A 25,770-nucleotide genomic window follows, 5' to 3' on the forward strand; every position below is an offset into this window, starting at 1 on the left:
CTAATTCTCATGGCTAACACATTGACTTCAAAGATACTCACAGTGTAAGGAAAATATTATAATAAACACTGTAAGACTCAGTCCTCAGAAAGAAGAAAAAGTGGCTTCAGTGGTGACATACTTTCAGCAATCCCATAAATCATTTATGCATGCAACAGATTCAATTAAAACCAATGTGCTCTAAAGTTAGGTTTGTGTATCCATAACAGCAGGATTTTCACTGAAGGTCATTTATCTTTGTGACATTGAAGTGAATTTCTAGTTTGGATCATTTCCTTGTTTCTAATTTTAAGGTTAGGGATTAACATTTTCAATACATGAAGTTACAAATGTAGTAAGCACAGCTTCTACAGGCATCTCCTTGTAAAAATATTTGCCTCCTAGTCTTCATTTGTGAAGATGTGATGTCTGACAAAAGGCAAAGGTCGTCTCAAGACTGAACCTAAGACTGAAGTTACAACCCAAGACTAAGACTGGAGTGGTTCCTTTGAAATATATATATTTTAAAATATTTTTAGTTTTGTAGGCAAATTTTTATTTTTAATAGCCTAGTTAAACTTGAGAGGCAAAAATGTGCCACATATGGAGAAGGGGGAACAAAGGAAAGAGAGTGGAACCTCTCCCTAGATTACTTTACTGTAACTTTCACCCTAAATGATAACTCATTTAAGAAATTCAGGTACAGTTCCCACTTAGGAAAGAACCAAGTATAGATAGCAACCCCAAATGTGAAAATTCTGCCATCTCTCAAACTAGAATTTTGACAGAACACATCTGAAAATAAAATGCTCTGCATATTTATAAAGAAAAATATGTTTGCATAAACAGTAATACACATCCATGCATGTTCTTAAATATCCTAATACATAATAATTATTCACATGTGTTATTTTGGATTTTCCAGAATTAGAGACATTTAGTGTGAATTCCCTTCAAGCAGATTTCAATTAGTGCTTTACCATATTTAATTTTAGGTACATAATCCCCCAAGTGAAAACTAAATCCAAAGTGGAAGAGAATTTATTCAAATTTCATTCCAAAAATATTTTTGCCTCCAAAGCCTTACTAGGAAGAAAACACTCCTGAAAATGATGCAAATGGTTTTGACAATAGGAAAAGTAAACAAACAAAATAAAGATGGAAAAATCATGCGGTCAGTTTGCAAGTGCTGTTTATTGTTTGAGGCAGGGTTAAAGCCTTTTATAAAGACAAGAACATATATGCAAACAGACTGAAAGTGACATTAGGTTGTTCTAAACACCCCCAAACAAATCCTGCTGCCTAAAACATTGCCATAGCCAAAATGTGTGGAGGCTTCAAAACAGGCATCATGACAGGAACAAACTAAGATTGCTGTTATTTTGGTAACCAAAACAGATGACAAGTGCCCTATTAATATTTTTGATTAAAGAAAAAGTCACGTAGTTTTCATTTATCTGGTATCTCCTCAGACTTGCAATGTGAATTGACCTTTCATTTGTAGTCAACTATGGCATTAGAAGAGGCATGACAAGTGGCTAAAATGTGCTTTCCAGACACCAATCAAACAGCTCAGAGCTCCATTTGAACTCCAAGTGGTGTGAACTGGATCGTTCTATGTTCATCAGTGATTTAAAGTGTCTGTTAAAGATTTATTATATACTTGCAGAGCGAGCAAAGGCTTCCGTTTACTGGGGCCTAAACTGCTGAGCAGCAGCAAGCTTTCCCTTGGCACCCAGCCAGTGCCTCACTATTTCATCAGTCACATCTGCTTTCACGACTGGCTTCCATGCTCAGTTCACTTCCACCTGTAATGCCAGCTGATGAAAGCCCCCAAGGTAGACAGTTTCTAAAGATTGGTATTTTTTTTTTTAACTAGGAAAGTGAATAAAGACCACCAAGTAATTTCAAAAAAACCAAGAACAGCTATGCACTGATCGCTTTCAACTGGGATCAATATGAATGGGTTTGGAACAGCCAAGAGGTCAGAATTTCTGCATATTGCTTGGCTAATCCCATTGTATCAAGTAGAATTTAACACAATATATGTGTGAAGTATGGGACATTATTTTTCTCCACAGTAACAAGTTAATGATTCTACATATGTCCAACCACTTTATCAGAAAAGCAGGAAATCTGCCATGCTTTTTTATTTTCTTGACTGAAAATTGGACAATAGCCTTTCTTACATAGAAGTCAAAAGGGATTATTCAGAACTCATCTCTCCAATATACCAGTAAACCTGCTAATTTTGTTAGTTCCACCAGTTACTTTTGTTGACTTTTTTCCCCCTTTATAACCACACCCATCTGGTGGCAGATTTATATAATTCCTTTTAAGCACATTTTTCCCCAAATTTAAGCATTTAATTCTAAATATAATCCCAAAAAGTTAAAAATAGCTTGTGCAATAAACCAGGAATAATACACATTGTCAACATCACTAATGAGGACTTCTTCCAAGTGTAAACAGTTAAGCTATGACATTATTTTACAACGTCAAGAAATGTTCACTTTTCTGAAGGTAAGAGCTAGTAAACCATGAGAAGTGATTCAAGAATTATAAAAATTTGTTTGTCTGGGAAATTGCTTAAGTCCTTTTCCTTTGCATATAAAAATCTATACAAATTGACAGTGCTTTGCATGGCCAGAATGTTTTCAGAATATATATTTTTCCCTGCTGAAAGAAAAACTAATCCATCTAAGCTCATTTTGGGGTTGGGTGGGTGCACTACCAAACTGTGGAAGGATTTGTGTAAGCATGTATGAGATGATAGAAACACAAGCACTTAATTCACATGGAAAAAAAATAAGAACAGATAAGGGCTTTTTCATCTGAAATTACAGCCTCTCTCTTTTATAAACACGTTGATATCAGCATCCACTTTGGCTGAACAGGCCAGGCAGAGATAAGCGCGGTGCTTTCGCGGCGGCGCCGCGGATGGAGCGGGCTCAGTCCGGCCCCAGGTGGGACCCTGCTCTCCTGGAGCAGCACCCGGACCAGGCAATCCATCACCGCGCTCCTCCTGTCAGGCTGGGTGCTCGGCTGCAGCTGTCTGTCACACTGGTGGATGGGACCTGCTTAAAGGCAATCATGTCAATCTCTATGTGACTACTCAGACTAAGATAGAAGGATGATCTTGACAGGCTTGGCAAAGTCAGCAGAAGGCACTAGAGGACTTTAGTTACATGCTTAAAATGGAGATGTGATTTGTGCTTCTTATGTGGAGGGACTGAAGAGGCACAAAGCAGCGCTGTGTTTTATAGCTGGTCATCTCGGATGAATCTGTTGCCCTCAGAATGTTTTCCATAGTAAATGTAGCGACATTTCCCCAAAATGCCTACAATAAAGAGGAAATGAATTACAGTTAGGATTGAAGTAGAATAATATGCAATAAAGCACATAACTTGGGAAATTTCAAGGAGGGAAAGGAGCAGTTTTCTCTTGTCCTGCAAAAAAAAAAGAAAGTTCGTACATTTCAAATATTCAGTATTGCCATTTCAATCAGCAGTTTTGAACCCACTGGAAAAATGTGCTCAAATACCTACATGACCTATTCCATTAAAGATGCATCCACAAATATCTTCAAGACTAGAACTTCATAACAGTGAAACATCATACAGTGTGTTTTAAATCAGAGTACCTCTCTCCTGCTTCTAAAAAACCCGAAAGTTTGGGTTGAAGTTATATTTTGTGCTCTCTCTGTCTCCCTGCTATTTGTTTAAAAGATTTTTCTGATGAATGAAATCAAAAAGAAAAAAAAAGACCCACAAAAAAAAAAAAATCCAACAGCAAATAATTACACTTTAATGTGGATCCTGGAAAAACCTGTCAAACTTTCCCAAAATCATACTGCAAGCACCTAAACCACCCTTGTTTTCAGCGACAGAGAACTGAAGTGAGTGGCTGAAATCTAGATGACAAGCCATCGACAGACATGGGCCAGAACAGTTGGCTTCCCCAGACTCCAGCATTTTTATACATACAAAAAAATATTCAATAAAAACATTTCCAAAGTATCTCTCCAAACAACATTGCAACATCCCATGAGCAAGATACAATATAATTATGCTAAATATTGGCACGTGCGGGATGCTTTCAATAATTAGCCATAATACTGGTTTTGGGAGGCAAGGCACATTATTCACAGTGAGTACAGGCAGAAAGATGCCTGAGGAAGCCTTAACTGCTGTGGGTGAGACACACATACCTGCAAATCTCACTACCTGATTCAAAAGCATCCCCTCTGGTGGTACTAAGTGGTATGTGAAAGCGTAAGTTCACAGTTACATCCCACCTGTGAACATCCTCAAAGATGCTAAATTTTACTAGCAGAGTTGCTCTTTGAGCCCTCAGACATGTATAGTCAAATTTTAGTCATCTTCCATGAACAAAAAGAAGGTAGAAGGGTCTTCTATGCCTTGGGAATGTCTTACCAGAACAGTCACTGAAGCATCCAGCTCACCTCCACAAGGGCAAACAAAACCTAGCCCAAAGGAGACAAGCACTGCCTTACATAAAAGCGTAAAGAAGGGGGAGGAGCAGATCCTCAATTCCTTCTTGTTTTAGATTTCCAGAACTCACACAGCTGTTACTGTTCCCACTTGCAGTATGAATTAACTATGCAAGCTTTTATATTCTGCGTCCATTGTTTTCCACTATAGCGTCTGGATATAGTTAGGATACATAAGATAAGCTACTAAAGCTTTGGAAGGCATGGTCATGAAAGATTAATTTAAACCTATGCTCTTCCTCTCTAAGACAGCATGATGGTAACACGTTCCTAGGAGGGTTGTGGGGGGGAAATAGATCGGCCTGTCATTTGTGAAAAACGTTCCTCTTCAGGATAATACAAATACAGCAAGGACTATACAATGCAGTGCCTGATCATTTTCCCCTCCTGCATAGAGCTTTCTTCAATAATAATTTTCATTCCAATAATTTCACTAGTGAAGCAGTTTCCACATGCAAAAGATAATAACAGCATTCCTAAACAGGAGTCTGATGACAACCAAGTTTTTCTTTCCCTAAACAAATATCCCAAGTTGGTAACAAAGCCATTTAGAGCTCTAAATGCAAAGGATATGAGCAGTTTATTAACGACATTCTTTGGACTCCTTTTTCACTGGCATTGATAAAAGTCTTGTTTGAGATCTGCTGCATTTCTTAAGGACTGGAGCAAGACTGTTTATAGAGATGCTGGTGAGAGAGTGCTGTTTGATGAATGCTGGAGACTATAGCTAGGTGTCAGTGCTTAGAAAATGAGGCAAGGACATGAGGTATTAATATTGTCAATGATCTCCTGACAGGAAAACAGATACTGTATTCACCGTCAGATTTAAATAGACATCAAGTGCATTAATGACAAAAGGGCAGACTTCAAACAAAGGGGGCTGTATGGTGCTGTGCTGAGCCAGTCTCCAAGTTGGCAATAACCTGATCTGAAAAGACACTGTCAGGGCTACAGACAGGCCTGGGATAGTGTGCGGTGACAGAAAACAGAGATGCTGACAGAGATACCGGTGCCATATTATGCCAAGTATATTCTAACACTGTCTCCAGTCCTAACTAAATCTGACATCATTTCCTATCGCTTATAGTATCCTCCACTGCTCTGGCAGAATATTTCTCCCCAGACATCATTACAAACTCCACTGTAGTTTTAAAGTTACTGGCAGGCCTGTGCTGTCGTGGAGGCTGGGTCTAGAGGCCTAAGGATAACCTCAGTCAATCTAAATTTGGAGTTTGCTGGAGAAGTGCTCTCATTTTCACTGATATCTCAGCTACTTGAGGTGATCTGAACGCTAAAGTGTGAGGAGCTGTCACCTTGAATAAAATCCTTAAAGTAAAGACGCTCTGTTCCCGGGATGTTCAGCAAAGATGTCGGACAGTCTGGCAGCAGGAAATGAAATCCAGCTGCTGCTGCTCGCCTGGGGATAAAGGTGCTTGGGCTAGTGACAGTTAAAGTCAGCTGAAATTTTTGAAATCCTGCAGCCTACAATTGTTTAAATTAAGGAAGTGTTGTCTCCGCAGAGATTCCCTACCCAGGCACACAGCTGTGATTCGATTGCCAGGCATATTACACATGCTGCTCAGAGAGCCTTGATAAAAGCACAGTTGAAAATGTTGCCATGAGACCTTGTTTATCATGAAGGTTATTTGTAAAACAATAATCTTGCTCATAAATTAAATGCAGTGACTGGCACGGTTATTTGTTTTGCTTTGTTTTTCCTCTTTATGTTCCACCTCCCTTTGGCAACTACAGAAAGCTCAGAGAACTGCAAAATGTTTGTGTGCTGCAATGAGAATTCTGATGCTAAGATATGTCACATGTGAATTTAGGAAAGCTACTACTTTTTTCTGCCTATCTGCTATGGTATTTTTTCCTTGCAGGGCTGGGAATTCACTTGTTATTTTGCATGTAGACAAGGGAAAGAATGAGGGGAAAACAATACATCTGTGGCTGTTCTTGTGTTTTTAATTAAAATATCCAGCACTGGCCATAATAAGCTAAGTATACCCCCTATACATCAAAACAATACACAGCATCCAGAATGAGGTTTCTGCTCAAGGTTCTTAAGGAATGACAACACAAGGTCTCTTGAGGGATCATCTTCCCTGAATGAGGCTTCTAATTTTTCTTAAGTAGCTGATTCTACCATCACCACAAGCTGTTAGAACTATAATTATGAAAAAAAACTGCATTGGGAAGAATAATTTTTAAATTCACTCTTTATCTTTTAAATGTTTCCATCCTTCGGAATGGATGTTCTAATTACGCTGCGTAAGTAATGACCTCGCAGTTGCTTGCATGTGTTGTGGTATCAGTCTTTCTTCACAAACACATTGTAATGTTAGCAACACAAGCCTTTCCTTAGCTGAGGAAAAACCTAGTTATCCAAATAAATAAATACATACATGTATATTCAAGTGTGTGAAGAAGTTCAAGTCATGTTAGCTCCTTTTAAATTTGGCATATTTTGCAGAGAGCTATGGTGCTTTTAGACCTCTATACACTTTGCTAGAGCAAAAAAAAGGTTTGCAGATGCATTATAGTAGAAGTGGCAAAAACAAGTTGCAATGGGAAGTGTTAGACCTGTAGATGATACAGCCTATGTTACAGGTCAAAATTCATCTCAAGCTAACAGTGATCTAAGGGAATTGCTGTCGGGTAGCATCTTGTTGCCTTTTTCCTACCACCTTAATACCCCACATTAAAAAAAAAACCACCTCTCAGTCGTCACAACTTAGGCAGCTTCTAGCAACACAGCTTCCTTCAGTAGCATTCAGTTTTCTTTAAAAAGTAATTACTAACCAAGCCAAAAAATTTTGCCACCCCCATCAAAACCTATTGCCACATCTGCCCAACATCCCCACCAGGCACCCATTTTAACATCAAATGTTATTAATAAGCCCCTCTGCAAGTGAAGCAGCAAAGTATTCCCAATTACATGTGTTTGTCAAAGACTGGTCTGCAGTATCCATCAGGGAGTAAGTTGCAGTTACCAGCCTTCTGCCTGTCTTCCACATGGACTAACCACAGGGCCTGCTCCTAGGAGCTGTGGTCAGATAAAGTGTAGCACTCCATACACAGCCTCAATATTCTAGTGGAATTCCACTTCACCTAACTTTAATTAGAGCACAGCACCTAAATCCTCCACTGCCAATTTATATTTGATCCATATTCATCTCTTTCTGCACAACCTGCTGTTGCATAGTTTTGCTATGGGCTATTAAACAGCTGCCATGTTCCACCAAGAAGCTGGGTGCATTTCAGTGTGGTTATACTACCAATCTGTAAATTGTTTTGAGACCCTTCAGGATGAAATATCAACGCCATTATCATTTTTTTCATAGGCACTTGGGCATATTCTACAATTAATGAACAGAAGCTGTGAAATTCCCTTAAATATTAATATAAACTTCCTATAAAGGAAAGTAATCCCCTACTGACAACATTTAGAGGAGAATAAATACCTATCTATGAACAATTTAAAGTCTACAATGCTACTGATTTAGGCAAAACACCTCCACGAGTCAAGTTAATTTAAAACTCTTAAAAATCTTTTTATCTAAGGGATATGTAAAGTAGGTGGGGAAGCAAAAAAAAAAAAAAAAAAGCAAAAAAGCAAACCCTTTTATACAGGAGTTTAGTAAGTTTTCAGTTTGTATTTATCTACCTGGAAATTCTAACTTTAATTCATTGTCTAGTTGACAACTTATTTTCAGTTTCTTTTGGTGAAACAGAATAACAGAATACTTGTTTCTATTGAATATGATCCAGCCTATGAATTTTCTGACACAGGAATCTGAGAAGATCCCTTGGAAGACAAGAAAAGGTGTAAAGGATCATGTGGGTCACCAAGTACTCCCCAGAGCAGCCAAGTGTGTAACCCAGAGAGATCCACCCAGACTTGCACCCTGCCCCAGCAGCCAAAGTACCACCAGGTGGGGAGGACTGAGCTCACAAACTGCAGCGTCTCACAGGACAAGGACAGAAGAGTTGCAGCTGTCCTTGCTACTGTGATGGGCTCTCTGGCTGCTACCATTTCATCTGTTTGCTCCAACCACACTTCCAGACTGCTCCCGGCTGGAGTTAAGACACAGGAACTTGACTCCTTAAACCAGAGAAGATGGAGCAACAAAAAGAGGAGAATACAACAGAGAATGCATTTGGTTGTGCCACTGCTAAAAGCTGTGTAGAAAAGAATCTTAAAAAGACCTGAAATATCACAGTAAGAAACAAAACCCACATAAATACCCTAAAATATTATCATAACACACTTACAAGTGCTCACATAAAAAAATGCACAAATATTAGTGTTCCTTATGTTATAAACAGGTTAATTTATTTTTAAGAGGATAGAGATGCTAAATGTAAGCAAAAACGATGCATAATTTCTCAAAAAGTAGCTATGCATAAAGGGGTGAGGTTGTGCTTGAGAAGGCTGGGGACAGAGCTAGCTGTAGCTAAGGCAAAATTCCTTCACCAGGGCCACAGTCCTCACAGAATGGTCTCCAAATACTCCCAAAGAAGTGCCTGTGAATCAGGGATTGTGGTCCATTGCAGGTTTCCTGGAGAAAGAAGACATACCTTCAGTAGCAGACTGCTGATCCTGACTCCCCCCTCTCTCTGAGGGTGACAACATTCAAGGAAGGTAACCTTCCCATTCAGAGGAGATGAATTACCTCTTTGCTCTGCTCCCTGCACAGGGATGCCGAAAAATGATAACATTTTCCCTATGGACACCCTACAGGATGGGGCACAAAATGGTCTTTCAGACTGAAAGAAATTACTGAAAGGCACAAAATCAAATCTGTATCCAGTCTACAGCAATGGTGTTAGAATTATACACCTAAGCTAGAGCTGAGAGGAATCACAGAAGGCAAACTAACACACTGAATTATTGCAAGTATCCTGCACAGACAAGTGCTGTGACATGTCAAGTCTCACTGGCCTGTTTGTGGGAAGGGGGAAAAAGGGGGGGCGTATGCAGGGAAGTGAGAGTAGGGGAGGGGGGAGCAAAGCAGTCAACAGGGAAGGGATGTTGGAAAAATTTGCAATGAAGGTGATAGGAATACAAAGATGTGAAGTTTGCATCCTGGGCCAAGGAAGCTGCATAAATGTTCAGTGTAAACTAGCAGTCAAGCTGATGTGTGATAAAGTGCAGCCTGCTGTAAATACACTTCAGGGCTCCCAGTGCAACCAGGGAAGAAACTTGTAATGTGGAAGGGGGGGAAGAAAAAGTAAAAAAAAAAAAAAAAAAAAAAAAAATGCATAGCAAGCTTTTTCTCACATAATCTGTTACTGGAAAATTGAGAAGCTTGTCCAAGTCCGTGGGAATAAGCTGATGAGCTGATACTTAATAATAAACCATATTGTGTCATGGTGCGGAGTCATCTAGATCCATTCAGGCCACAAACTATATTACTTTATACAGCCCTGGCTGACATACATTTAAAGCCCTCTACACATTAAGGAGCCATTAGGCTGACAGATTAAAAGTTATCTTGGAGCTAATGTTTCCATTATGCGTATCCTGGCAGTGGAACAATCAACACACTGTTCCTCAGATGTCATACTTTGTTTAAAAAAAGGGTAGGGGGGAGAGCAGGGGGAAAGGAGGGTATCCTTCCCTCCTTGAATGACATTGACATGATCAGCTTTGATCTGGGCATGTGCTGTCTACAGATTCTCTACTGTTGGCTAAAATAGGAGCATTTAGGGCATAATACTTTAAATCATTAACCAGTTCCATACTCCTCTGGGTATCATTGTTACAATTTAAGGTTCTACACTTGGGATTTCTTTGGAAACTTTCCATGCTCATTGTAACTATCATCAGAGAAATATGTTGGGGGGTTGGAATGCCTCTTCCTAGTGAAAATGAAACAAAAAAGCATGCAAAAAAATTACACAAACAAATAAACAAAAACACCAAACCAATTGCTTTTGTCTCTTCAGTGCACCTTCACCAGTTTTGCACTGTTACTGTCATGGAGAGAATTAATGCTGACTTTATAATTAAATACTTGCTGTGAAATATGTTGAAAAATTAAAGCAGATTTTTTTTTCAATTACTCAGACTCATAAATTTTGTAGTTAGCTAGATGCTGTAATTAAAGAAACCCAAGTGCACAGAAAGCATCAGCGTGCCAAATTTTAGGGGTGGACTGATGCTTACATTTGGATACACTGAACGCCCTTGAAGGAGATGGAGGAAAGGAAGTATGGGCTCGCAGTCCTCAGGGACTCGCCAACACTTGTGGATGTATCTCATTCTCCCAACCGTAGTGTGAATGGGAGCAGCGAAGCCAGCACAGGGCAGCAAACCCTGCCGGCAGGCCGGGCTCAGCCGGGCTGCGCGCAACGCGGACCCGCTCGCTGTGCGGGCCCCGGACACTAGAGGGCAGCAGCTCTTTGTGCCAGCCCCCCGAGCCGCGCCGAGCCGCGGGGCGGGCGGCGATGGCAACGGCAGCGCCGTGAGCGCCCCGCGGTGCGCGCCCCGCTGCGCGGGCTGAGCGCGCCCCTCTGCGCGTCCCGCTGCCCGGGCTGTGCGCGCCCCGCTGCCCGGGCTGTGCGCGCCCCGCTGCCCGGGCCCTGCGCGCCCCGCTGCCCGGGCTGTGCGCGCCCCGCTGCCCGGGCTCTGCGCGCCCCGCTGCGCGGGCCCTGCGCGCCCCGCTGCCCGGGCTGTGCGCGCCCCGCTGCCCGGGCTCTGCGCGCCCCGCTGCGCGGGCTGTGCGCGCCCCGCTGCCCGGGCCCTGCGCGCCCCGCTGCCCGGGCTCTGCGCGCCCCGCTGCGCGCCCCGCTGCCCGGGCTGTGCGCGCCCCGCTGCCAGGGCCGTGCGCGCCCCGCTGCCCGGGCCCTGCGCGCCCCGCTGCCCGGGCTGTGCGCGCCCCGCTGCCAGGGCCGTGCGCGCCCCGCTGCCCGGGCTCTGCGCGCCCCGCTGCCCGGGCTGTGCGCGCCCCGCTGCCCGGGCTGTGCGCGCCCCGCTGCCCGGGCTCTGCGCGCCCCGCTGCCCGGGCTCTGCGCGCCCCGCTGCCCGGGCTCTGCGCGCCCCGCTGCCCGGGCTGTGCGCGCCCCGCTGCCCGGGCTCTGCGCGCCCCGCTGCCGCTGCGCGGAGCCTGCGCTGGTCCAGCCCCTGCCGCAGCCTTTCCCTGCAGCCTGGCTCCTGCCGGGCTCAGCTCGGGCAGCAGCAGTCCGATGGCGGGGCAGTGCTCTGAACAAAAGGCTCCAAATGCGGTCGGGTGGAGGCGACCACCCGCCTCCAGCGGCGGGGGCATTGGTTAGTCTCTCGTATTCGAGGCGTAAATGCCAGCGCTGCTTTGAACCGCCTTTCTCTTACTTTTGTTAATGCAACGGTGCGACCACTGAAGTGATGTAAGAGACACGTTTTACATATTCAGAATGGAGGAAAATCCCTTCCCGACCATATATGAAAGTTCAGTGTACACTCACAACACAATTGAGATTTTCAGTTAATTTGGCTAACATATGCAAAAATGGCCTTTCTGCTGGCTGCTCTGTACTTTGCGCTACATTCTAATAATAAAACTTACCTTACTCGGCAATGGAACTAAACCATAAAGAATGACAAGGTCATTAAGAAAACAAAAAGTGACTATAATTAAATCATACTTCACAAACCTTAACCATGCACAGATTGCATTAGCAGTAAAACGTGAAAGGAAAAAAAAAGAGGGAAGTAAGTTCTTTTAGTAACTGTTATTGAATTAAACAAATGTACCATGATTTATGGGGCAGAAAGCAAACTTTTGGAATAATTGTTCGGAAAGTCTGCAAGCATTCCAATAAAATTACAAATTCTTCTGTGAAAAAAATTTGAGCAGCAGGGCCCTTCTGGAGAGTTTAGACATAAATTTGGCTCATCTCATGAGTAAAACTTGCTTTTGGATCTCAAATGTGTTCCTGCTGCAGGAGTTCACATTAGGGAAAAAAAAGCCATAGAAAATTCAGTCTGGCTCAACTGGTTTGAAATTTCTCAAGAGAGCCATATGAAATAAAGACAAGTTGCTTTTTATTTTTAAAGCTGGGGAAGAAAGTCTCTCAAATAAAATTAAAGAGCATAATTAAATAGTGCTGCTGTCACATTATGATAGACTTAAGGGAACCTTCTTTGTCTGCCATTACTTGCTCCTTTCCACAAGCCCTTCCTCAGAAACAACAACAGAAAAACCATTTAAGTATTTGTTAATTATAGGATTGCTATGATTTTTCCTAATACAAAAATAAGTGTTTTTTGAGAAGCAGATATTACAATGCCTGTGATTCTTCTGATTTCCAGCAGAAGTTGAAGGCATCTGGCACTTTGTAAGAGACATCCAGAGCCCAAAACAATGGGTGAGCTCCTTGCTCTCTTCTGTCACTATTACTGTTTAGCATCAAGTGTAATCAAAAGTGCATCTGGATCCAAACACAAAGTATTCAGAAAATATGTAGTTCTCTGGACTAGGTCTGGGCTTGCCTCTTAGTAGAATTTTGTTCTACGCTATATGACATATAGCACCATCTGCTATTGCTAAATAGTTACTGGCCATAGTCTAGTTCCCAACCTGCCTCCAGTACTGAAAGCCAAAATATTGTCATCATTTGCTATCCTCAACTCTCTTCCCCTTTCCTCAGTCTCCTTATAAAATATACTAATGGGAGGGGGCTGAAGGTTAAATCACAGTGGCCAGTAGAACATAGTTTACAGGTGCACTTTTAGTCTCTGTGGAAGCTTTGGCTAAAAATAAAAAGTTGGGGACTAAGAAACAGCTTGAGAGGTACATTAAAACCCCTGCATTAGGGTCAGAGTCATTAAAGTTTAGTTAAAGCACTAAAGACATTCCAACAAGTATTCTGCTTAGTAAACATTTTCCAGCGAAGCGGGGATATTGGTGAGAGCTTGTGGAGTGTGTCAATTAATCAGTATTCGCCCGCTTTGACAGCTTGAAATATTACTCGCTTATTTGGCTGGTTCAAATTTGTCAGACTTGACTATGTTGCAAGTTTACATGTCCCCATATGAAAAAGGAGATCACTGGCAAAATGTTCACAATGGACCTAATAAAACACATGTGACTAAAAAGTAATCAAGCAGCAGTGATCACTGTTATCACTTGGAAGAAAAAAAAAAGAGCTTAGTCTTTTAGACTACCAAGCTAAACAGGAAGCAATAACCTGTTACTTTACCAAATATCCTTTAAATGGTTAATGGAAGAATAAAATCTCCACCACACTCAGAGGCATTAAATTGCTTGGTTAAAGCTGCACCTATATTTTGGATGTGTTGAGTCATTTGGTGGTACAAAGAAAAGAAAGGCTTAAGACAGAAGCTGTCCCTCAGTCCCGAGAATATTTTGCAGCCAAGAAAGCCCCTTCTGCCACGGGAAGGCCATTTAGGCAATATTCTTCACCTTTGCTCTCAGAGTGGGTGCTATTAAAACAGAAAGTCCTCTGCAGGTAGTCTGGGATTAGACCATCACATGAATTCATAGCAGGAAAGCCAGCCACACACAGCCACTGTTTGGTTAAATGTATTCAACAACAGGGCACATGAGTGCTGTTGTTAAGCCTGGGGCATTGCTGAACAGCACAAACTGCCCTACAGAAGACCTCAAAGATCTCAGAAGTAATAACAAAAAATTATACAAGAAAGATCTTTTCAGGGATAAGGAAAGCTTAACCACTTACGTGTGTGCAGTGAACCCTGTGGTCCTTTCAGAGAGGCTCCTGGGAAGCAGCTATATGCTACTGAAGTATTTCAGTCTTTGGGCAAAACAAGCTTGACATCCCTGTTGGCATCTCTGCTGAGAACAGACACTGGCCTTACTCAGAAAACATCAAACGTGACTTTCTGCTAGCTGTGGCAAAGCTGAATACTGAAGGCAGGGGAGGAGAGGTCACAGAGGAAGCAGTAGTTAACGGGGTAAAGTGAGTGTTATAATCCCCAAATTGCAGTTGGACTGAATGTTTGCAGACAATCTGCCTGTCTAAACCAAGACAGCCTCATTTTTCTTTCTTCTAGGAGAGGGTTAAGTATAATCTGAAGCCTGGAAAATGGCTGCTGTTGATACTAGTGAGGCCTTCTCTTTAACTAGATCCTTCAGGAAAAAACAAATTAATCAACAGCCAGCTGAAGTGGGTTTAATGATTGCATTCTGCATACAATCAGCTTTTCCCTTTTCAAGGGCCATCAATATGTCAAGGGAAGACATATCTGAAGGATATAGCTCTTAACATCAAGGTTATCTATTCTCCACAAGGCTCCCACTCCTTACTGGGCTGATACTTTACACTGCCTGTGTCTAACATTTTCATCAACTCTGCAATCAATCAAGGTAATAATGTTGTGCAAAAAATCAATTAACAACGCAATTAAACTTTCCTTATTATCTCAAAGGGCTGAAATAATACCTAAAGGGAAGATAGACTCACTGAATGCAGACATCCATAACCCAATGTGAAAGTGAATTATGAGGTTAGACAGATGCAGGCATGTACTGGCGCTGTTATTTTCAAAGGGATATATCTCATCCAGGCAGTGTATCAGTCACCACCAATCCCATACCCTAAAATTCCAAATTACTTTTAAGAAATATACGATGTGCAATATCCATTTCATATTCTCTTTTAGAGATAAACCCCCCAAAATCTGAACAGGAGTATTATTCAAAGACAAAATGATCTTTCAGAAAGAACATAAAATATAAAAGCTATAATAACATTTACATCTGTATACCACCCATGTCTGTAAATGCAGGTCATCAATTATACCTAATCTGTAGTGAATAAAGAACAGAAGAAGCAGCACAACATTTAAAGCCCAAAGGCTCAAATTTGCAAATACCTTGCATCAAGTACACTGAAAGAAGAGCCCCAGTATAAACACATGCAGCAAGGACTTAAGTATCATTCCCTGAAAATAAGACAGAGTGCCTATATTATTTTGTAATTACATTCAATCCTCATGGAAACACCATTCCCAAGAGCTGAGTTTTAAAGTACATTGAAAACAGACAATTAACCCCTAGCTGTTGGGAGGATTTGGGTTTTAGCATAAAGACGTTAAGGAGCGGGGTGCTCAGCACACCAGCACAATGGAGTTAATATAGTTGGGAACCCAGGTGCAATAGCTTTGTGTGGAAGATGACTGGATAAGGATTTGAGGGAGGGTGGGGAAAAGAGTAGAGAAGGAATACATGTAAAATTAACTACGAAACAACCGTGACCAAGCTAGGTATTTCGTGGGATTTTCTGATACCTATCATTTTATATCTCACAACCTAAGCATTTCCTCTCAGCCCCCACCTCACTCATTTCCCAACATACCCACACACAGTCTTCACTCTAGGTTATTGTGATTTAACATAGGCAAAAAGATAATGAAAATAGAAAACACTTAAGGGAAGCCTATGTCAGACTGACGAGCTAGGCTTACATCCTGTAATAAGCTCAGGAAAAATTTGGAAGCAGAAAAGATTTCCCTTACACACTGCACTTTGAATTCCTCTGTTAAAGGATGCTCCATGTGTCTATGAAAAGAGAGGTGTTCTACAAAGCTGTTCTCCCAGCAGGGTTTGCTTAAGCACATAACAGCTGCAGTTTAGAAATGGTCTATTCTTACAACTAGCTCATGTAGTGCAAGTGGCTTGTTTGGACCAAGAACATCTTTTTTTGTTGTTGATAACTCTCTCTGGTTTTGTCTTTGCTTTGTACTTCCTGCTCTTCCCCCTGTTACCCCCATTCTGTAGAGTCAGTCATGGGTGAGATACAAATAAATGTGACTAAAATTTTCCACAATTTTTTGAAGCATTACAGACTTTCGTGCATGGATTTGGGGCACTAATATTAGTCCAGGATTAGAGAATTCAGCCATTCCTCTGTTAACCTGTAGGAACATAATTAATATGTTTTCATTTTCAATGACTTCATTGTGTGTCTATCAACTGGAACCATTCCTGCTGTGTATTTGATTCCACTGACGATGGGGTGTGTTGGATTTTAAATGATGTGCTAGCACTTCTGTTCCCTATATACTCTAGTTTATGTGTTATTCATGACTCGCATTTGGAGACATGGATGATACACAGATGTAAATGTTATTAAAGCTTTTGTGTTTAGATTCATTGTGAAAGACTTCTTTGTTTTCAGATAATTCTTTTAACCATCACAAATAACCACCAATACATGAAATTGTCTTGAGACATTTTTCTTTCCTGTTAAGGTTTTTGATGAAGAGAATTTTTCATTCTCCCTAGTGTTCTTTCATCATCAAAATAAAATACAGGATAAATTGACAGACAGCAGTTACACCTGCAGGATAGCGTAGAAGTAAACCTTTTTGTCATATGCTCATTATACTAAATCAAACCCAAAAGTTACTTTATTTTTTTAATAGCTGTCAGGACTGTGGCTCCCAGTTTAAGAAGGCTGCGACTGGCATTATTCTCAAACTGCTTTCACCCTTTACCATCATATTTGTATTCCTGAGGAATTTAAAAGGAACACAATAAAGAAAAAGGTACTTTGCCAAATCATGGCTTCCTATCTCATTTTTCACTTAGAATAAACTAATTTTAGATAATTAGTTTTAGAACACTATTTAAATATTTTGAATATATGACAGACATAACGTGCATCTTTGTTGCACTAGTATTATGTAGGAAAAAACTGAAACACAAATATGTATTTAAATGCTTGGTAAGCATCAGCCTTAGAAAACATCACCCAGAAAGCAGTCAGAAGTAATTTTTTGTGATGGACAGATAAAACACCATTAAATTTTTTCATTGTTACTTACTAAGGCAAGGGTGAACAGGTAGATTTGTGTGTCTGGACTGGTAAATCTTCAAGACAGTTGTGTGAGGTTGCTGTGTGTAAGTACATACATGGCTTTGAACTGAAACAAAAGTGCTCTCAAAAAGCCACATTTAATCACTAATAATCCTGCCAATTGAAAAATCCTTAGATATTTTCTCTCAATGAAATTGAAACTCACTTTAAACATGAAGTCTTGGAGTTGTCACATTTTTTGCTTTAAAAGAAATATTTTATAGTAGATATTTTAATTTTTATGTCTATTAAGCCTATAATAGCAGCAGCCTCTCTCCAGAACTTATATTCAGAAACCCCAGCAAAAGAGATTTCTTTGTCTGAAGTTCAGGATTCTTGTAAAAATCTGATTCAGACTAATTTAATAAAAGTCTAATAGTTTGATCAAGAAAATAACTTATTAAGTTTTCTGTTGTTGGAGTAGTGTATTGGATAGTGGTGGCTCACACTCCCCAATGTACCATTTTACAGAGACCTTCATATTTTGTTGTGAATAGTTATTGAGAAAAGAGTTTTCCATCTGACAGAGAGAATCAATCTAATGTCACCTACTCTTTGCCTCCAATTTTCTACTAGCACCACCTCTGTCTGGTGCAATCTTGTTAATGTTTTGCTGTAGATACCTGCTGTTTTCCTTCACCTGCCACTAAAGCTTACTGCTCTTGAGCAGTTTTGGAAAGCTGCCTTTGAGCTTTATGAAACAAAAGACAATTTTTTAAGCCAAACCAAACTGTAACTTAATTCAGCAGGACACTGCAATGGTGCTTGTAAGTCTTTGATGCTTTATCGAGGCAGCATGGTTCCAACCTTTCTCTTCCCCAGTCACAGTGAAGACAGCTCAAGCTACTCAGTAGAGCATTTCTAATGGCCAAAACCCAGGAAGTCATGGCTTGGCTGCCTTGCACTTCATTCCAGGCAAATTCCAGTCATTGTGGGGAGTGGTCATGCCATGGAAAGAGTAACCCACTCCCTACTGCAGGATAGGATCAGGACAAAGTTTGTCTGGAACATCATCAGATTAGGCCATACAAGGTCCTTGAGATTAAGAAACTACAGTATTGGGGACATGTGACAGGGTAGCAAAAGAGGGGAGAAAAAAAGGCCATTTTTATGTTGTTTCAGTCTTGTGCCACACAGTTCTTCAGCCTTCACAGACTGTCTGGCCAACGTACACATTTCAGTCTTTCACTTTTCACGGTGCAAACAATTATTTTTGGGCTTGCTCAAAAATAGAAATAGCTTTTCATCCAAAGAGTAGATGAGCAATGTTTTCAGATGCCCTTCAATAATTATTTTCTTATCAGGAAGCAGTGTATGATACCTTATAAACATAACACCATAAATCTACAACAGTATTGAGGCAAATACAGATTAATTCACAATTCAATATTAGTAGCCACCTTAACTGAGTATAACCTGATGCAACATAAAAATATGTTGAGATAAAATGGTTGAAATAAAAAAATAAAAAGGTCTTCCTACTATTTATGTCTAACCAAAAGCATGTTCACTGCCTGTGAAAAAATATAAGATTTCTGTCACTCCCCCAGTGCACTTGTCTGGTTTAAATAGCCTTCAGAAAAGGCTTGGAGATCTTAAAATAGGAAGGCAGTCATCAAACTTTCACCAGAGGACTCACTGCACTGTTAAGAGCAATTATTTAAATGTTTGAAATATTTTAGATAGTTGATGAACTCAAGAGAACTAGTTCAGCCAATCACCAAGAAATCAAACAGTAACCCACAGGATTTCAACCATTCTCTCCTTTTCTGATGTGGTTTCACAGTACACATTACCAGAAGCTTTATGAGACCACTTTAAACCATCAAGGGTTCATCCAGGTAAGATCAGTCAATAAATGGGGTACTAAAACAGATGACAGAAAGTGGGTACAAGATGTTCTTCTCATACATTTGAGTTTTTTGTTTAACAAGGAAGAAGCGTGTCTTCTCATAAGACCAAATGATATGACAACATTTTTCTTGACGTAAAGAAAATAACTTCATGTGGTCTTTCCCATAGCCACACAACTGTGCAGGCCTGGTGAATGAGGCAGTCTTGCATAGCCTCCTTCTCCATTTATAGCAATGATGGTTAAATTCTGGACACACATGGCTCTAAAATTTATTGAATTCAAGTGCAATTAATATCCAAGTCTCTGGAAAGCTTATATAAAGCTATTACTCTGTTCAAAGGGGGGAAAAAAAAAGACCATCAAATGGTTATACTGAAAGTTATTTTTCTGTTTTTCTTTGTCTCAAAAAAGAAAGGAGGAGGGGGAGATGACTGTTCCATAATTATAAATCTTCTGAAACTGTAACTCAGGAAAAGACTTTTCAAATAAAATGTTTCCCAGAAAAGAATATTTGGCAGCGGTTGGCTCTTGTTTTCCCTAATAACCATTAAAAGTCTGCCCTAGTAAACCATTTTACTGCAACGTTTGAAATGGTAGAGTTTACATTTTATTTAATGAATAGTTGCAGAGCATTAAAGCAACATCTCGTCGGCAAAACAGCTCCTTATCCTCGCTTTGTCTCAATTGGTTTTTTTACATTTCATTTTCAATGACATGTCAGCCGTCTCTCACCAACCTCAAAGGAAAGTTGAATGTGGGGCTTACAAAGTTAAGCTGACATTTGCTCTCTTCCAATAAAAAATATTTAGTCCATTAAACATAAATACCTGTCATTATGATACATGGACTGGGTACAAGCCTCCCGTTTCCCTCTGATGTTTATTACATCCAAACAACTGCAGTGCCTGCATGTTTTCAACTTTAGTGTATTGATTAAACTTTTAAATGGCTGCCATATAACCCAGGGACATCAGGAAGATTAATTTGCGTCAATGTTCATCTGTAATTCATTAGCCATTTATTCTTTACAACCACATGGGCTATCAAGAAAATGCAGGCCATTTTTCACTCTGCACAGGCTTGGGAACAGATCCTGAAATTTGTGCTGCATACAAATAAGCTCCCCAGGCCCGGCCACTTAAACTGCTTGGCTTTTCAAAAGTTAAAGTTGGGAATAACAGCAGAAAAAAGGGAACATAAAAAACCAGAAATGGACAAAATATACGTCCTCAGGGTACTAGGGATTTAACTGAGTTTGTCCACTGTCTTTTCATCCATGGATTATGGTTTCTTATTTCAGTCAGATTATAATAACTGAAACTTGTTACTGTGCAAAGGCCATAAATAAAATGAGCTGTACCCCCCTCCAATATCTTCCTAGATGCAGTTACTTGGAGAAAGCTAGAAAGTGGCAGTGAAGTATAAAAAGCTCATGCCTCAAGGAGGTTGTAGCTGTGAATCTAAGAAAAGGATGCAGCTTTAACCAACTCTCCCATTTATTGTGGATTCCAGTCTTGCCTTTATTTGGGAAAATGGCCAGCTAAATATTGGTATGTTTCCTTAGGGTAGAGGCAAGCCATCTGGCTCCTTGATTTGCCCTACTGACCCCCCTGGCACAGTATGAAGTGCATATTAAATAAGGAAAAGGAAAGAGAACAGCCATAAAGCAAACAAAAATGCACATGAATTTTACATTTACAACACGGAAAGATCAATGAAATGCATCCTGGTTCCTTTCCTCTCACTACCTATAAATTAAAAAGTAGTGTCACTGTGCTAGGTAAAGGCATAGTAGTACAGCAATAGAGTCATTGAGCCTAATGGTAGTAATAGAGATTCCAAAAATGGAAGATCTCATAAGATCCAACAGGTTCTCTGTAGCAAACAAGAATATAAATATAATAGCACCCTGTAAGAAACACAGAAATCTTCACATAGGTCAAATACATCAGTTAGGATATAATCATCACTACTTAACAGCTACAGTTACTATGTTGCATTTTAAAATGTGGCTTTACGCATAAAATAAAGGAGATAATTTGCTTCTAAAATCAGTTATCAGCTTACTGTTAAATATCAGCCTGGGTGAAAAGCCCACTGGAGTGAGCATCCTGCTTGGTGTAATCCTCCCGGTGTAATCTGGTGCCACGGCCAACCTGCCTGCCCCACCCAACCTCTTGGCAGGCGCATCAGGCTGGGATCTCAGCACTGGCAGGACTGGCTGCGGGAAGCAGCAGCCTCTCCTCAAATCCAAGGAACACACAGGAGGCAACCGTGCATTGGAGAAACCTGAGCTGTGGAGCAGCAATAGATTTTGGCCTACACCTTCCAGCAGCTCCAAAGAAGTAAATGCTGCCCTGCCATTTCCTTATCAGCAAAACTCAGCCATTTGGTGCTTGTCTCTGCAATTTATATACCAGTGCTTTTATAGACAATCTGCAGGTGGGATTGCTAAGCAGCATTTCTGTCAGTTGGCTGGCTTGTAAGTGACCAAAAAAAAAGAAAAAAAAAAAAAAAGAAAAATAAAATTATGAGATATACAGGGATATACTCAAAGTGACTTTTGGATATGATGTTGTATTTTATTACTGGCTTGAAATTTAGACTGAGTTCATTGAAAGATTCATTATGGTTCATCAATCTCACAAGCAAACCTGAGCTGATTTGTGGTTTCATTTTGCACGAATACTTACTTTTAAAAGGGATGAGAAAATTAAATGAGTTTTGGTCAGATATCTGGATTCCTTTGAATCTGAAAGTTGAGTCAAAAAGAATGCTGGGAAATAAGCCAGTTTCAAAGCCATATGTACAAGGAAAGTAGTCCATTTATCCAAATCTGGATAGCTTTATGCTGTACACATAACCTGAATCGCTCTGGTCTGCATCTGCCCCACAGCACAGGAAAAGATGAAACCTGTTTCAACTTTTTATTTTGGTTTTGTCAGCTTTAGTCATACCTTCAAAATAATTTAAATATAATTTGTTTGGAGTAAATAATTTTTCTACTATGATAGGAGACATACTGGGAACTTCACCAATGAAAACATGTGGCTAATAAGTGAGTTGAAAATATTGCAAAATTTATCTAGCCTAAATAGAAAAAAGATGCAGTGCTAAAACTGTGGCTTAAAATAAGAAAATCAAAACAAATCATAGCACAACTATGGAGTTTCTATCACATCAGAAAAAAAAAAAAGCTAGTATGCAAAAATATTGCAGGTGTTGTAGAACAGAATCATTATAAATTCAGTGGAACATTTTTCAACCTTACTTCTGCAGATACTGAAAGCTACCACATGGTGCTCACTAAACAAAGTGTTTCCTTAGAAACTTTATTCTTTGATCTGCTAGCATTAACTTGTAGTGGAATACAGTTAAGATGCAGCCAGACCTTGGAGTTCAGTCCTTGAAAGTTCCCAGTATAACAAATCTGAAACACCAATGACACAGTAAAGGAGTAGAAATCCCAAAAGGAGGCTCACCAATCCCAGATTCTAATTAAATCTTGACAAATTAGGTACAGCAGCCCAAGGGATCATTTGCCATTGTGTTCACACCGTAAAACCTCTGTCCTGGGAATGTCCCTTACAGGCTGCGTGCCACAGCCCTGTGGCACAGGAGCAGGTTATTGTGGCTCACCATCACACCCGGGCTCTCTCATGCTGCAGGAATTCCAAATGGGAAGATGAGGTGGCTTTGAACTCGTGCTTACACTGGGGGGGCCTAAAGCAGCAAGCTCAGGACTCAGCCATTTGTTTTCATTTTCATATAATGATGTGTCTAGCTCTCATGGTTGCACAGAAAACTGTATCAACTCAAACCATATGTTAACTGAGGCAGCAATATGTTCTTAAATTGGCAGACAGCTCAAAATGACAGTTCAGCAAGATGTGAACTATTTTCAATCATCTCAATAGGGTGTTAACTCTAAACCCCAAACATTGCCTGTATATATTTTTTGTTAACCATTTCACTACTAAATACCTTAAGCAAGATAGTTAAACTGTTCCTCCACACTTCTCCAAGACAGAATATCCCAACTCCTAATTTAAAATAATGTATCTATATCAATTGGCCTAGTTACATACTTGGCTTGATCATTTTTGACATCTCACAATCAATGTATTTATCCTTCCACTATCATGAGCCAGTGAAATGCTGTCATCTCCTTTTTACAGATGGAGGAAAAAATGCGAGAACATGATAAAAAGGAAACAGAACAGAGATCATCTGAGCTTAAGCCTTTTGTCTGAAGCAGTAGATTAGCCTTTCCTTTTACACGGAAATTATGTGGAGACAGCAAAAAATCCGCTGAATTAAAGTAAGTAAAAGAGGCTGAATATTTAAGAGCAGTATTATCGATATATGTAGCAGATTTAGTTTTTAAAAGGTTGTGTGCAGTTCAGTTTAAATTAATTTAGTTCTTTCACTGAATGCCACAGAATTTTCAGGGATTTGCTCAAATTTAAGGCCAGCTTACCACAGAGCACAGAATCTGTTGCCCTTACCTCTAGCTGATCAGTTTTATTAATATAGTGTCTTAGCTTTAGGCCATAGTACACAATAAAATAAAAATGACTAATGCAAATTTTCAATCTTGCAGTAGTTGGCTAAATAGACACAAGATCTGTATTAGTAACACTTTTTAAGATCATACATGCCAAAAAAATGCACAAAAATAAAATAATGAGTTAAAAATACATTAGTTTTTAGGTCTCAATACCCTTCTAGTTTTTAGGGGGGTTTTCTGTGGCCAATCAGGCCAACAGTGTGGCAGCCAGTGTAATTTAAACTTTTCCTACCCAGAAAGTACTTCAGGTTTCAAGTCACAGAAGTAAATGCATCTAAGCCAGGAATGGAAGTTGGCTATTTATTACTCAGGTGACAATATAGGTTACAAGAAAGTATACAGTAAGAAAAACCTTCAGCCTGACTGGATTGTATGGGCAAAGATAGCTGTGTCTCCTGATACCAGCCTAAGTCACTTTCAAACAACTAACTGCAAAAACTCTGTCTAGTTTGTGAAGTATTTTGTGATGAAAGGCACTCTACACATGTAAAATATTATTACTACATTTGCAAAATGAAATTTCTAAAAGAAAAAGCACAGAACACGCCAACAACAATAAAGCAATCAATTTCAATAGGATGCAATAACTTGCAATAAATTGCTTTGTAGACAAGGATTAAATTGTTTCAGCACCAGCCACCCAATCCAACTTAACTAACAAAGAGAAAAAAGAAATGAGAAACATTTGCTTAAAAAGCTCATAACTGTCAGTGTGTTCAGAACACCAGCATGTCCTGCTACACCTAATACCTTTGTCAAGGTGGCCTATCTGGAACTACTCTTTCCCATTCCCTGCAGACCTAAGCTGCAGAGTTTCCCTGCAGACTCCCACTGTGTTTGCCAGTACTGGATCTCTGCTTGGGGTCTGAGTTTGAGACAATCCAGATCTGCACACACAGCCCCCCTTCCCCTGCCCCCCCTTCAGTATCACTCATCGCAGCTTAAGCTTGTCTGCCTTGCACTGGCAGTGACCTGGATGCTGCACATGCTGCAGTGCAAAAAGAGAACAATACCAGCAATAAGACTGCTCCTCTGATGTTGGTTTTTCATAAAGATGTGCTTAACATTCTTCCAACAACATTATTGTTATAATATTTTTTCTGTGCTCTGATTCCACAAATCAGCATTACATTATACTGAAGAAGAAGTGTATTTGGTCTTAAATCCTTGTATTAAGCATTCTGTTTGAACAATGGATTTAAGAGATTTGGTCTGCTATTCCACCAGATATTTTAATAAACCAGCATCTTAATTCCTAATGCTTTCTTCTATTAACACATAAGATTTTAACTTTCTCTTCTCCACATTTTTACATGCTACTTTAAGTCATGTTAAAACTGAGTCTTAAAATAACAGTGTCAAGCATCCACAAGAGGGCTGATTGCCCATTTTCACCATGGCCTTTGCCTTCTTCTATGTAAGACTAGAAAATTAGTATGAACATTTGGTAGCAGACTGTAGAGTTATCATTCATCTTCATTTCCATGGGACAGATCTGTTAAAGCCTTGGTTGTACACAAAGCACTTCTGCATGTTAAGTAATAACGTGGCACCATGATGCAAAGTGGTGACTGAACCACCCTTTGGGGTGCAGTTACAGGAAGGCTTTACACTATGTAGTAGGACTGTATGTTTTTAATTGCTGATTGCTCTGCTGCAACATGACTTATGAAAACAACTGCATGTTAAATCATGAGTGTCAAAGAAAATCTTATGAATGTTCACATGATGATATCTTCAAATGAATTGAAAGTATTTTATAATTAAATTTACAAGAGTCCCTAAATCCCATTTTTAACTAAATTAGGTGATTTAGGGGAAAAAAAATACATATAGGCCTAAACCAAGGAAGATATTAGACTAACAACAAGAGAACCACTATGCCTTTTTATATTAAAGCATGAGATTCCTGTAATGAGACTGAAAAGAAGGAGGCTAGACCTGTGTTCTACAGTGTGCTGCAATGCTGGTCCACACACACCCCTCTCTACTGGGAAGAAACAACTTTCTATTCCACTTCTTTAAACA

The 25,770-nt window shown here is 40.1% G+C and overlaps 1 protein-coding gene across 2 annotated transcripts in view; it reads right to left on the minus strand.

Annotated features, from left to right (window-relative positions):
• Window positions 1-1,154: 1,154 nt before the first annotated feature.
• LRMDA (leucine rich melanocyte differentiation associated) overlaps window positions 1,155-25,770 on the minus strand; it is a 606,948-nt gene continuing 582,332 nt past the window's right edge. For both annotated transcript variants that reach the window (XM_077784575.1, XM_077784574.1), the window contains one exon: window positions 1,155-3,319. In XM_077784575.1, coding sequence (XP_077640701.1) covers window positions 3,240-3,319 — 80 coding nt within the window. In that variant the 3' untranslated portion in view covers window positions 1,155-3,239. The remainder of the gene's footprint in view (window positions 3,320-25,770) is intronic.

This window comes from Lonchura striata, chromosome 7, assembly GCF_046129695.1.
Source record: "Lonchura striata isolate bLonStr1 chromosome 7, bLonStr1.mat, whole genome shotgun sequence".
Classification (NCBI taxonomy): domain Eukaryota; kingdom Metazoa; phylum Chordata; class Aves; order Passeriformes; family Estrildidae; genus Lonchura; species Lonchura striata.